The 13,331-nt window shown below is 39.6% G+C and overlaps 1 protein-coding gene across 4 annotated transcripts in view; it reads left to right on the top strand.

The window, feature by feature from the left end:
- SCD5 (stearoyl-CoA desaturase 5) overlaps window positions 1-13,331 on the top strand; it is a 157,454-nt gene that overhangs the window by 114,094 nt on the left and 30,029 nt on the right. For 2 of the 4 annotated variants that reach the window (XR_012332092.1, XM_073805400.1), the window contains one exon: window positions 9,867-9,915. The exons of the other annotated variants lie outside the window; for them this stretch is intronic. Coding sequence is in view for 1 of the 2 variants with exons in the window: in XM_073805400.1 (XP_073661501.1) it covers window positions 9,867-9,915 (49 nt within the window). In the remaining variant the exon portion in view is untranslated. The remainder of the gene's footprint in view (window positions 1-9,866; window positions 9,916-13,331) is intronic. 4 annotated transcript variants of the gene reach the window in all.

Below are 13,331 nucleotides of genomic sequence, written 5' to 3'. Positions count from 1 at the left end.
TTAATCCTTATCTATTCTCTAAAAAGTTAGATCTATTGGGGCTTCCCTGGTGGCGCAGTGGTTGAGAGTCCGCCTGCCGATGCAGGGGACACGGGTTCGTGCCCCGGTCCGGGAAGATCCCACATGCCGCGGAGCAGCTGGGCCCATGAACCATGGCCGCTGAGCCTGCGTGTCCGGAGCCTGTGCTCCGCAACGGGAGAGGCCACAACAGTGAGAGGCCCGTGTACCGCAAAAAAAAAAAAAAAAAAAAAAAAAAAAAAAGTTAGATCTATTACAATTGGCTTATGCATCAGAGAAAAAGACTCCTTTTGCCTTTTCTTTGTCTCTTCTTTACCATATAATAGAGCAAAAAATGTGGAAAAAGTTTTTCATAACAGAAAATTCATTTTCTAGTTATTATTTTTTCTAACAATTACCTTACAAAATTTCTCTAATCTCTGAGCTCTTGAAAATTAGTTAAATTTTTGATGTATAACCTTCTAAACTTTTTAAAATGAATCATGCTATGTTTTCTTTCTACAAAAATATATTCATACTCTATATACTATTAAAATAAGAAAAAACATATTTAATATTTACCTTAATTATTTCCTTTCCAGCCTCTTTATTATGTGTGTGTGTGTGTGTGTGTGTGTGTGTGTGTGCGTGCATATCCTAATTTCCATTTGATATCATCCTGCCTGAAGAACTTCCTTTACCATTTCTTGTAGCACAGGTTTCTTGGCAATAAATTCTCAACTTTTGTTTGTCTAAAGATCTTTATTTTATCTTCATCTTTGAAAGGTATTTTTACTGGACATAAAATTCTGGATTAGCAGTGTTTTTCTTTCAGAATGATAAGATGTCAATCTTGCCTTGCATAGGATCTGAGGAGTCTGCTGGGATTCTTAGCATTATTCCTCTGCATGTATTGTTTTTTCTCACTATGTTCAAGATTTTTTTCTTTATCTTTGATTTTCAGCACTTTGACTCTGAGGTTTGTTTGTTGTTGTTGTTGTTGTTTTTTAATTTTAGAATTTTATTTAATTTATTTTTTTATGCAGCAGGTTCTTATTACTTATCCATTTTATACATATTAGCGTATATATGTCAATCCCAATCCCCCACTCATCACACTACCACCACCCACCCCCGCCACTTTCCCTCACTGGTGTCCATACGTTTGCTCTCTACATCTGTGTCTCTATTTCTGCCCTGAAAACTGGTTCATCGGTACCATTTTTCTAGGTTCCATATAAAACTGTTAATATACGATATTTGTTTTTCTCTTTCTGACTTACTTCACTCTGTATGACAGTATCTAGACCCACCCAAGTCTCTAAAAATGACCCAATTTTGTCCTTTTTTCTAACTGAGTAATATTCCATTGTATATATGTACCACATCTTCTTTATCCATTCATCTGTCGATGGGCATTTAGGTTGCTTCCATGTCCTGGCAATTGTAAATAGTGCTGCAATGAACATTGGGGTGCATGTGTCTTTTTGAGTTATGGTTTTCTCCAGGTATATGCCCAGTAGTGGGATTGCTGGATCATATGGTAATTCTACTTTTAGCTTTTTAAGGAACCTCCATACTGGTTTCCATAGTGGCTGTATCAATTTATATTCCCACCAACAGTGCAAGAAAGTTCGCTTTTCTCCACACCCTCTCCAGCATTTGTTGTTTGTAGATTTTCTGATGATGCCCATTCTAACTAGTGCGAGGTGATACCTCACTGTAGTTTTGATTTGCATTTCTCTAATAATTAGTGATGTTAAGCAGATTTTCATGTGCTTCTTGTCCATCTGTATGTCTTCTTTGGAAAAATGTCTATTTATGTCTTCTGCCCATTTTTGCATTGGGTTGTTTACTTTTTTAATATTGCGCTGCATGAGCTGTTTATATATTATGGAGATTAATCCTTTGTCCGTTGATTCATTTGCAAATATTTTCTCCCATTCTGAGGGTTGTCTTTTCGTCTTGTTTATGGTTTCCTTTGCTGGGCAAAAGCTTTGAAGTTTCATTAGGTCCCATTTGTTTATTTTTGTTTTTATTTCCATTACTGTAGGAGGTGGATCAAAAAAGATCTTGCTGTGATTTATGTCAAAGAGTGTTCTTCCTATGTTTTCCTCTAAGAGTTTTATAGTGTCTGGTTTTACATTTAGGTCTCTAATCCATTTTGAATTTATTTTTGTGTATGGTGTTAGGGAGTGTTCTAATTTCATCCTTTTACATGTAGCTGTCCAGTTTTCTCAGCACCACTTATTGAAGAGACTGTCTTTTCTCCATTGTATATCTTTGCTTCCTTTGTCATAGATTAGTTGACCACAGGTGCATGGGTTTATCTCTGGTCTTTCTATCCTGTTCCATTGATCTATATTTCTATTTTTGTGCCAGTACCATATTGTCTTGATTACTGTAGCTTTGTAGTATAGTCTGAAGTCAGGGAGTCTGATTCCTCCAGCTCCGTATTTTCCCCTTAAGACTGCTTTGGCTATTCGGGGTCTTTTGTGTCTCCATACAAATTTTAAGATTTTTGTCCTAGTTCTGCAAAAATGCCATTGGTAATTTGATAGGGATTGCATTGAATCTGTAGATTGCTTTAGGTAGTATAGTCATTTTCACAATGTTGATTCTTCCAATCCAAGAACATGGTATATCTCTCCATCTGTTGGTATCATCTTTAATTTCTTTCATCAGTGTCTTACAGTTTTCTGCATACAGGTCTTTTGTCTCCCTAGGTAGGTTTATTCCTAGGTATTTTATTCTTTTTGTTCCAATGGTAAATGGGAGTGTTTCCTTAATTTCTCTTTCAGATTTTTCATCATTAGTGTATAGGAATGCAAGAGATTTCTGTGCATTAATTTTGTATCCTGCAACTTTACCAAATTCATTGATTAGCTCTAGTAGTTTTCTGGTGGCATCTTTAGGATTCTGTATGTATAGTATCATGTCATCTGCAAACAGTGACAGTTTTACTTCTTCTTTTCCAATTTGTATTCTTTTATTTCTTTTTCTTCTCTGATTGCCATGGCTAAGACTTCCAAAAAACTATGTTGAATAATAGTGTCAAGAGTCGACATCCTGGTCTTGTTCCTGATCTTAGAGTAAATGCTTTCAGTTTTTCACCATTGAGAATGATATTTGCTGTGGGTTTGTCGTATATGGCCTTTATTATGTTGACATAGGTTCCCTCTATGCCCACTTCCTGTAGAGTTTTTATCATAAATGGGTGTTGAATTTTGTCAAAACGTTTTTCTGCATCTATTGAGATGATCATATGGTCTTTATTCTTCAATTTGTTAATATGGTGTATCACATTGATTGATTTGCGTATATTGAAGAATCCTTGGATCCCTGGGATAAATCCCACTTGATCATGGTGTATGATCCTTTTTATGTGTTGCTGGATTCTGTTTGCTAGTATTTTGCTGAGGATTTTGCATCTATATTCATCAGTGATAATCGGTCTGTAATTTTCTTTTTTTGTAGTACCTTTGTCTGGTTTTGGTATCAGGGTGATGGTGGCCTCATAAAATGAGTTTGGGAGTGTTCCTTCCTCTGAAATTTTTTGGAAGAGTTGGAGAAGGATGAGTGTTAGCTCTTCTCTAAATGTTTGATAGAATTCCCCTGTGAAGCCATCTGGTCCTGGACTTTTGTTTGTTGGAAGATTATTAAACAAATTTTCAATTTCATTACTTGTGATTCTTCTGTTCATATTTTCTATTTCTTCCTGGTTCACTCTTGGAAGGTTATACCTTTCTAAGAATGTGTCCATTTCTTCCAGGTTTTCCATTTTACTGGCATAGAGTTGCTTGTAGTAGTCTCTTGGGATGCTTTGTATTTCTGCGGTGTCTGTTGTAACTTCTCCTTTTTCATTTCTAATTTTATTGATTTGAGTCTTCTCCCTCTTTTTCCTGATGAGTCTGGCTAATGGTTTATCAATTTTGTTTGTCTTCTCAAAGAACCAGCTTTTAGTTTTATTGACCTTTGCTATTGTTTTCTTTGTTTCTATTTCATTTATTTCTGCTCTGATCATTATGATTTCTTTCCTTCTGCTAACTTTGGGTTTTGTTTGTTCTTCTTTCCCTAGTTCCTTTAGGTGTAAGGTTAGATTGTTTATTTGAGATGTTTGTTGTTTCTTGAAGTAGGATTGTATTGCTATAAACTTCCCTCTTAGAACTGCTTTTGCTGCATCCCATAGGTTTTGGATCGTCGTGTTTTCATTGTCATTTGTCTCTATGTATTTTTTGATTTCCTTTTTGATTTCTTCAGTGATCTCTTGGTTATTTAGTAACGTATTGTTTAGCCTCCATGTGTTTGTGTTTTTTACGTTTTTTTCCCTGTAATTGATTTCTAATCTCAGAGTGTTGTGGTCAGAAAAGATGCTTGATATGATTTCAACTTTCTTAAATTTACTGAGGCTTGATTTGTGACCCAGGATGTGATCTATCCTGGAGAATGTTCCATGTGCACTGGAGAACGAAGTGTAATCTGCTGTCTTTGAATGGAATGTCCTATAAATACCAATTAAATCTTTCTGGTGCATTGTGTCATTTAAAGCTTGTGTTTCCTTATAAATTTTCTGTTTGGATGATCCTTCCATTGGTGTAAGTGAGGTGTTAAAGTCCCCCACTATTACTGTGTTACTGTTGATTTCCTCTTCTATAGATGTTAGCAGTTGCCTTATGTATTGAGGTACTCCTATGTTGGGTGCATATATATTTATAATTGTTATATCTTCTTCTTGGATGGATCCTTTGATCATTATGTAGGGTCCTTCTTTGTCTCTTGTAATATTCTTTATTTTAAAGTCTATTTTATCTGATAAAATTTTATCTAAGTATTGCTATTCCAGCTTTCTTTTGATTTCCATTTGCATAGAATATCTTTTTCCACCCCCTCACTTTCAGTCTGTATGTGTCCCTAGATCTGTAGTGGGTCTCTTGTAGACAGCATATATATGGGTCTTGTTTTTGTATCCATTTATCAAGCCTGTGTCTTTTGGTTGGAACATTTAATCCATTCACATTTAAGGTAATTATCGATATGTATGTTCCTATTACCATTTTCTCAATTGTTTTGCGTTTGTTTTTGTAGGTCTTTTTCTTCTCTTGTGTTTCCCACTTAGAGAGGTTCCTTTAGCATTTGCTGTAGCGCTGGTTTTGCGGTGCTGAATTCTCTTAGCTTTTGCTTGTCTATAAAGTTTTTGATTTCTCCATCAAATCTGAATGAGATCCCTGCTGGGTAGAGTAATCTTGGTTGTAGGTTCTTCCCTTTCATTACTTTAAATATGTCATGCCTCTCCCTTCTGGCTTGTAGAGTTTCTTCTGAGAAATCAGCTGTTAACCTTATGGGAGTTCCCCTGTATGTTATTTGTCATTTTTTCCCTTGCTGCTTTCAATAATTTTTCTTTGTCTTTAATTTTTGCCAATTTGATTACTGTGTTTCTCAGCATGTTTCTCCTTTGGTTTATCCTGCCTGGGACTCTCTGCACTTCCTAGACTTGGGTAGCTATTTCCTTTCCCATGTTAGGGAAGTTTTTGACTATAATCTCTTCAGATATTTTCTCAGGTCCTTTCTCTCTCTCTTCTTCTGGGACCCCTATAATGTGAATGTGCTGCATTTAATATTGTCCCAGAGGTCTCTTCCGCTGTCTTCATTTCTTTTCATTCTTTTTTCTTTATTCCGTTCCACAGCAGTGAATTCTACCATTCTGTCCTCCAGGTCACTTATCTGTTCTTCTGCCTCAGTTATTCTACTATTGATTCCTTCTAGTGTATTTTTCATTTCAGTTATTGTATTGTTCATCTCTGTTTGTTCTTTAATTCTTCTAGGTGTTTATTCTTTAATTCTTCTAGGTCTTTGTTAAACATTTCTTTGCATCTTCTTGATCTTTGCCTCCATTCTTTTTCCGAGGTCCTGGATCATCTTCACTATCATTATTCTGAATTCTTTTTCTGGAAGGTTGTCTATCTCCACTTCATTTAGTTGTTTTTCTGGGGTTTTATCTTGTTCCTTCATCTGGTACATATTCCTCTGCCTTTTCATCTTGTCTGTCTTTCTGTGAGTGTGGTTTTTGTTCCACAGGCTGCAGGATTGTAGTTCTTCTTGCTTCTGCTGTCTGTCCTCTGGTGGATGAGGCTATCTAAGAGGTTTGTGCAAGTTTCCTGAAGAGAGGGACTGGTGGTGGGTAGAGCTGGCTGTTCCTCTGGTGGGCAGATCTCAGTAAAACTTTAATCCTCTTGTCTGCTGATGGGTGGGGCTGGGTTCCCTCCCTGTTGGTTGTTTGGCCTGAGGCGACTGAACACTGGAGCCTACCCGGCTCTTTGGTGGGGCTAATGAGGGACTCTGGAAGGACTCACGCCAAGTACTTCCCAGAACTTCTGCTGCCAGTGTCCTTGTCCTCACGGTGAGCCACAGCCACCTCCTGCCTGTGCAGGAGACCCTCCAACACTAGCGGGTAGGTCTGGTTCAGTCTCCCCTAGGGTCACTGCTCCTCCCCCCGGGTCCTGATGTGTACACTACTTTGTGTTTGCCCTCCATAAGTGGAGTCTCTGTTTCCCCCAGTCCTGTTGAAGTCCTGCAGTTCAATCCCACTAGCTTTCAACGTCTGATTCTCTACGATTTCCTCCTCCCATTGCCCTACCCCCAGGTTGGGAAGCCTGATATGGGGCTCAGAACCGTCACTGCAGTGGGTGGACTTCTGTGGTATAATTGTTCTCCAGTTTGTGAGTCACCCCCCCCTAGCAGTTATGGGATTTGATTTTGTTGTGATTGTGCCCCTCCTACTGTCTCATTGTGGCGTCTCCTTTGTCTTTGTATGTGGGGTATCTTCTTTGGTGAGTTCCATTTTCTTCCTGTCAATGATTGTTCAGCAGTTAGTTGTGATTCCTGTGCTCTCTCAAGAGGGAGTTAGAGCATGTCCTTCTACTCCACCATCTTGAACCAGTCTCCTCAAGGTTTGGTTCTTTTCATTTGGAGTAGAGCAGGGACAGTGCTATCCTTCTTGAGATTCTTTGGGTTTCTTGGAACTGTGAGTTATCTTTCATTAATTTTTGAAAATTCTTAGTTGTTATCTCTTCAAATTATTTTTGACCTTTTTTTCTCACTCTCTTCTTCAGGCTATCAGTGTTTGTGATGGGATGGCAGAGGTTGGAGGTAGAGTCAGTGAATAAGATGGTGAGCTGGGTTTGGGTTTTGTTGTTGCTATGATTACCTTCAGTGCACCACAGACTTCAGCGGATGGCACCTGTTACTGCATGTGTGGAGTGCCTGGGGTGCCAGAGGAATTTTCTAAGCATTTATGCTTTACCCTCAGCTTTCAGCTGTCTCTGCATACCTGCACACATAGTAGATCTCTCTCTGCACTATGTCCCCAAGGCGTGAGGAAGGGGGGAGAGCACTTCTGTTGTTTGTTTCTCTGGGCATGGCTTGTTGTAGGGGTATGGGGTTTCTTTGTTGTTCTGGCCTTGTATCAGTCTTAGGCAAGCCCTGAGTGCCTGAACCTTGGGGTTAAGGCTTTCTGAGCATTCCTGCCTCTCCAAACAGTAGGAGACTTGCTTTGGAGCAGTGCAGGATCCTGGGCATAAGCCAGTGGGCAGAAGTTTTTTGCTTCCACCTTTCCCTCATCAGCAATGAGTCTTTGCTTATGTCTGGGCTCAGAGAGTTTCCTACTCCTCCCTCAGAGACAAGCAGGTTTTGCTTCTATTCTTCTCCCAGAAGCAATGGACTTTTGTCTGGTCCTGGAGGCCAGAGGGTTTTCTGCCCTTCCCCAGCTGCTTAAGATTTTTGCTTTTCAAAAGGAGGCTCTGGGGAAGAAGGCGAGGCTGGCTTGTCTCCCAGCAGCAGCTGCATGTCTGTGTCACCTCCTGCATGTCTGTGCAGTGGATGGGGCCTCTCACCAGTCTGTTACTTTACCTCTAACCTTTTTTGTGAACACCCAGTGGACGTCTGTAGAAAAGAGCTTGAGAGTGGGTGCAAACTCTCTGTGTCTGAGGCTCTAAGCTATTCCACATTGACACACTAACCCACACTTGGCCTTTAAGGATGTGTTAAATGTTTAGCTACTTATATGGTGATCACTTCTCTGGCTTGTGTTCTGCCAAAAGTGAGGCAGCTCATGGATGGACTTATCACTCCTTGGAATTCAGTTTACCTGGTTGCCTTGTGACCTCACTCTCTGATGGGCTCAAGAAAAATTATTTTGTAAATACTCAGCTTTTTCTCATCATGCGGATGGAAACAGCATTCTCTTAGGACTTTCTACATCCTAAATAGAAGCAGAACTCTGCCTCTTATTTTATAATCTGCAGTTTTCACTGAAGAGAATACTGTGAAGTCTTTCCAGTTTTAATGCCTGCTTAGTATCTCATTGTGAAGATGTATCATAATTATTTCTGATGAACAATGAAGGATTTCCACCTCTTTAAAAATTATTATAACAAAGCTGTGAATAAACAACTTAGTGCATAAATCTTTGACCATAACTATGATACTTTCCTTTGACTAAAGTCAGAATTGCTGAGTCAAAAAATATGTAAAACTCTCAGCTTTTGATACTCATTGTCATAATGAATTTGCAAATCTTTGATTACTAGTGAGGCTATACATATGTTCATTTGTTTTTGGCCAGTTGCCCTTTAAGAGAGACATACAATTATTTTCCCCGTAACTCTAAATCTACCATTGGCCAAATAACAAAGATACCATCTCTTCATCTCTCTTCCTTTTTTTGTTGCTGAAGAGAGATATCTGACAAAGTGAGGTGACAAAGCCTACTTTTCTTTCCAGAACCCTCTTGCCTCTCATGGAACAAGAAGGTAGTACAGTCACAAATGAATCTGATGTCTAGACAGGCAAATTAATACATGAGGCATGTTACATACGTCTTGTTCTTACTCTCCTCAATGGCCTGAGCTGGGATATATTATGACATAGATAATAATAGTCATTTTAGTGCTGTTTTGCTTCATGCACGATTCTCTAGTTATTACTCCAGCTACTTTCCATATTTATTTGGAGAATAATATTAAGCTAGAAAGAGAGTAACAAAGGAGAAGTTCCTTAAACAAGAGGCATCTGAAGCCACCAGTGCATATATTGAAAGTGCTCCGCAACAAGAAAAGCCACCGCAATGAGAAGCCCGCGCACCGCAACGAATAGTAGCCCCAGCTCGCCGCAACTAGAGAAAGCCCGTGCACAGCAACGAAGAGTAGCCCCCGCTCGCTGCAACTAGAGAAAGCCTGCTCACAGCAACAAAGACCCAACGCAGCCAAACATAAATAAATTAAATAAATACATTTATGAGGTAAGAAATAGACTAGTTAACTGGAAACAGATCCATTATTTACTGTCCAACTGGTAGTCCTTGCCATGAAATGATTTAGAGTTTATGTTCTTGTGACAGCTATTTTGTAAAAATTTTGAATGAGGCTGACTCCCTTTTTAAGATCGAAAGAGTGTGATGCATACATATTTGTGAAATTCAAGTACATTTTCTCTCTTACTGATACAAACTGCTGATGGTAATGGATTATGGAGACCCCTTATCTGTTGACAGTTGAAGTGAAAATATTGCCTTAAGTAATGAATTTGTTGGTAGCTGTTCCATTACCCAAAATGAATATTTAGATTAGTCATTATAGAGCCTGTCATGTCAGAGCTACCAGGGAGCTTTTCCTTTGACATAATTTATTCTAATTCCTAAGTCCCCATCTCACCATGTTATATCCTATTAAATGTGTCATAGAATGATTAGGTAGAGAGATATGAGGTTATGCTATTGACACAATTTACACAGGAGCACTGGAGAAATTAAACCCCTGCTGAACAAACCTGAGTTGAACTCTCAGCCATTTTCTCTATTCTTTATCGGTACAAAGGATGTTCAGAGACAAGGAAGGGCTCTCAACCACAACGCTGCACTACAGGGTGAGTTGCATCAAGGATGCGTATTGAAAAGTAACCCTCGCGTGGTGTGCTGTTTGGCTTTGTTATGTACTCATTGAAACCACTCCAAACAGTGCTTCTGGATGCCCCATGCCCCTCCTATGTCCCTGGAGGTATTTTGAAGGTCAGAAGAGAGACACACAGCAGTGGGACTTGTGATATTACATAAAGTAACAATGGTGATATTATATGTATTATATGTATTGATGACATTATATAAAACAACAGACATGCATTGAGAAACCAAGCCATTTTTAATTGTGTGAAACATAGGCAGAATTATGATCTATGTTAGCACTGGGTTATTCATTCATTCATTCAGTCAACACAAGGAGGCAGGAATAGAGAGGTAAAATACAGTCTTGGAATCAAAAGATCCCACCTTTGCCATTCTCTGAGATTCCGTTTCCACACCCATAAACTGGTGATAGTGGTGATATCTACCTGACAAAGTTATTGGGTGAATAAATTAGTTAATTTATGTGAAAGTGTTCATCACAGAGGAGATGTGCAATAAATATTTGTGTAATTAACTACACATACAGCACTCTGTGAAGCCATTCCATTTATGAAGACCTTAAGTTCTAGAAGCCTATTCGTATGTCCCATTTTCTCATAAGTCCAAAGTGACTAAGTGAGGTTTGAGCTGCCAGTCTCTAGCTACATCTCCAGAAATAAAAACATATGTGGGCCCCTCAAAGCTTTAAAACCAGAATACTTCTCTTCCTTACATTCTATTCAACATTTTCCCCCAAATGTGGAGCTCCTATGTCTATAGTACCTTCGTTTGCCACACCTGTCCAGCCATTTGATGTTTTGCTGATTTGGATGGGCCCTGACCTGTGGAGCCCCCCTTGCCTTCCAGCAAACTCATCCACAGCTTTCAGCATGCTTAAGCTCAAGTTCACTCATAAACTCCTGGCCTTCACCAGAATTAACAAAGCTTAGGCCAAAGAACACTGTTTATTGCTGCTAACATTTAGCCCAACCTCTGGTAGTTGCCTTTTTCCATTTCACCAATCCTTGTTCTTTCCTTTTTGATCACTGTTCAGTCTTTGGCTTCAAGAATTCTTCCTGCTCTGCCACAAGCCCTCTGCAACATTTGGCCTCCTCTCACCACTTTCAGTTTTGAAAGATCATTTCTACTTTTGTTTCCATCATAATTGTGTGTCTCTTTTTTGAAGCATTTTAAAGATACTCACTCCTTTTACACTTTTCAGACTGAGGGTGTTACTGATGTTCACAGAATATCACAGAACGGAGCACGAGCCCAGCTAACAACATACCCCCAACTAATGAACAATGTGTGGCAGAGTGATTGCTCTGGCCGCTGATACAGCTGCTGGTGGTGGGCACTCGATGCCCTTCCCGCCCTGCTTTGTTCATACCCGCAAACTTCATTAAATGGAAAAGTTTTAAATAGAGATAGTCCTTGCTTTTATTTATCTTATCATTTAACTGGGAAGATACATACTCATAAAATAGCCAGAGACCTCCAAGTCCATATATGAAAGTAACGCTGTGGTAGATGATTATATTAAGAGATGAGGGAATTCACGATAAAGGAGGGCAGAAAGAACGAGATCCTTGAAGTCTGCATGGAAGTGTTGGTTCTTTATAACTGGCAGGGTGAGGGCCTTCTGCTGATGCTCCCATTCTCCAGGAACAGAGTCTATCCCTTTGTCACCACCTACTTCAGTGAGTGTTTATAGTTTTCTACATATAGATCTTGTGTGTTTCTTGTTCAGTTCATTCCTAGACATTCTATAATTTTTGTTGTTATTGTTAACAGCGTCACTGAATTTGTATCCCAGGGACAGGGAGTGGATGCCCAGACCTTAACTTACCTCCCTATAGACCTCCCAGGTCAACGGAACCGTCAAGTTGCCTGGCCTTTTTTGCAAAACGCCTCTGGGGCCCACACCTGGAGAGGATGTCAAGGTTGTTGCCCAAAGGCGTGCTGGCCAGAGACAGAGGGCTCCTGCCCAGAGCCACCATCGGGATGGCTGGCTTCCTCAGCCTTAGAAATCAAAAATTCACCCTCCTTCCCTCCTTGCTTTCCTTAAAGAAAGGCTTTCGTGGATTCAGAACATTTTTAAATGAATGAATGAGTTGAATGAACGAATGAGAACACAGGCTAATCCTCCCTGCCTGGGAAGTATACCTCATGGTAAAGGGTGTCTTGTGGGATCTGACCACCAGGGATGGAACCCAGGCCCCCAGCAGTGGAAGCACAGAGTCCTAACCACTGGACAACCAGGCAAGTCCCTAAGAGCTAAACTCTTCGTGTAAAATATGAAATCACAAAGATCAAAAAGCATGAATTCCCGGGGAAAGAAAGACCAAAGAAATCACTGTCAGCCCATCCACTGGCCGAGGAAACCCTTGTCGGGGATCAGCTTTGAACTGTCTCCCTGTCCAAGTCACTTATTTCTCCTCACACTGCTTATTTTCATATAAAACAATAACCAATCTGTCACACAGTTACAAAGACTCTTACCTGAGATAACGTGATTTGTCCAAACATGCTCATTGACTCCGCTGAAGTGTGCTATCTCTTCTGACATTTGGTCTTCTCTCATAAACGTACTCTTATCTTGCCTTTCATTTCAAAGTAGAGAAAAACAATTACTCAGATGTCCCAACTATCGGGAGATTTAGACAAACCCCGCATATGTATTTTTTTCAAGGTAAGTAAATAGGCTTTCAAATTCTGCCCAACTAAGAATCTGTGTTTTTAGGATGATGAAAACTGTCATTTACAATCAGAGAGCCAATACTTGCTCTAATGGGGTGAGAAAGCATCACATCATATGTGACTGCAGTAGCTAACACTTCAAGACTGGAAGGAGACATTAAGAGTCTCAGAATCCCAGGCGGTGGGGAGGGAATTTCTGGATCCTGCAGGCCAAGTGTCTACAGAGAAAAAGGACTAGAAAGACCTTCTAGTTGGGGTGCTCAGGCAGAGAGATTTTTAGAACTGTGATGGCTGTATTTAATATGCATAATTTTTTTCCTCTGTGCCCTTTGTGTTTTGCTCATTATTATCTGCATAACCACCAGGAAACGACAAGGGGGAAAAATCTAAGATTTAAACCTTTAAATTTCGTATTGTAAGCTTGGGTGCCAAGTTGTATTGAATAATTAACATGGGGCCTGAGGTCCTTTTCTTCCAACTTTCATCAGCATCTAACGTGTCCCTCCTCCTCCATTATTGAGGATAAACGTGGGCTGACACTGCTTGGCATGTAAGTAGAAAAAACTTTTAGGTGATTCCCCTCTGGTCTTCATTCTGAATCATTTTGCTCTTGAAAAAACAAAATTCTTAGGCTCAATCGTCTTCTTTCAAGCTTACATCTAATCTGAGAATAACAACAATAGCTTCCAGTTGTTATTTT

The sequence above is a fragment of the Tursiops truncatus genome, chromosome 5 (assembly GCF_011762595.2).
Source record: "Tursiops truncatus isolate mTurTru1 chromosome 5, mTurTru1.mat.Y, whole genome shotgun sequence".
NCBI lineage: Eukaryota > Metazoa > Chordata > Mammalia > Artiodactyla > Delphinidae > Tursiops > Tursiops truncatus.
The sequence above is the reverse complement of the archived record's forward strand: the minus strand, read 5'-3'. Positions and strand labels throughout refer to the sequence as shown.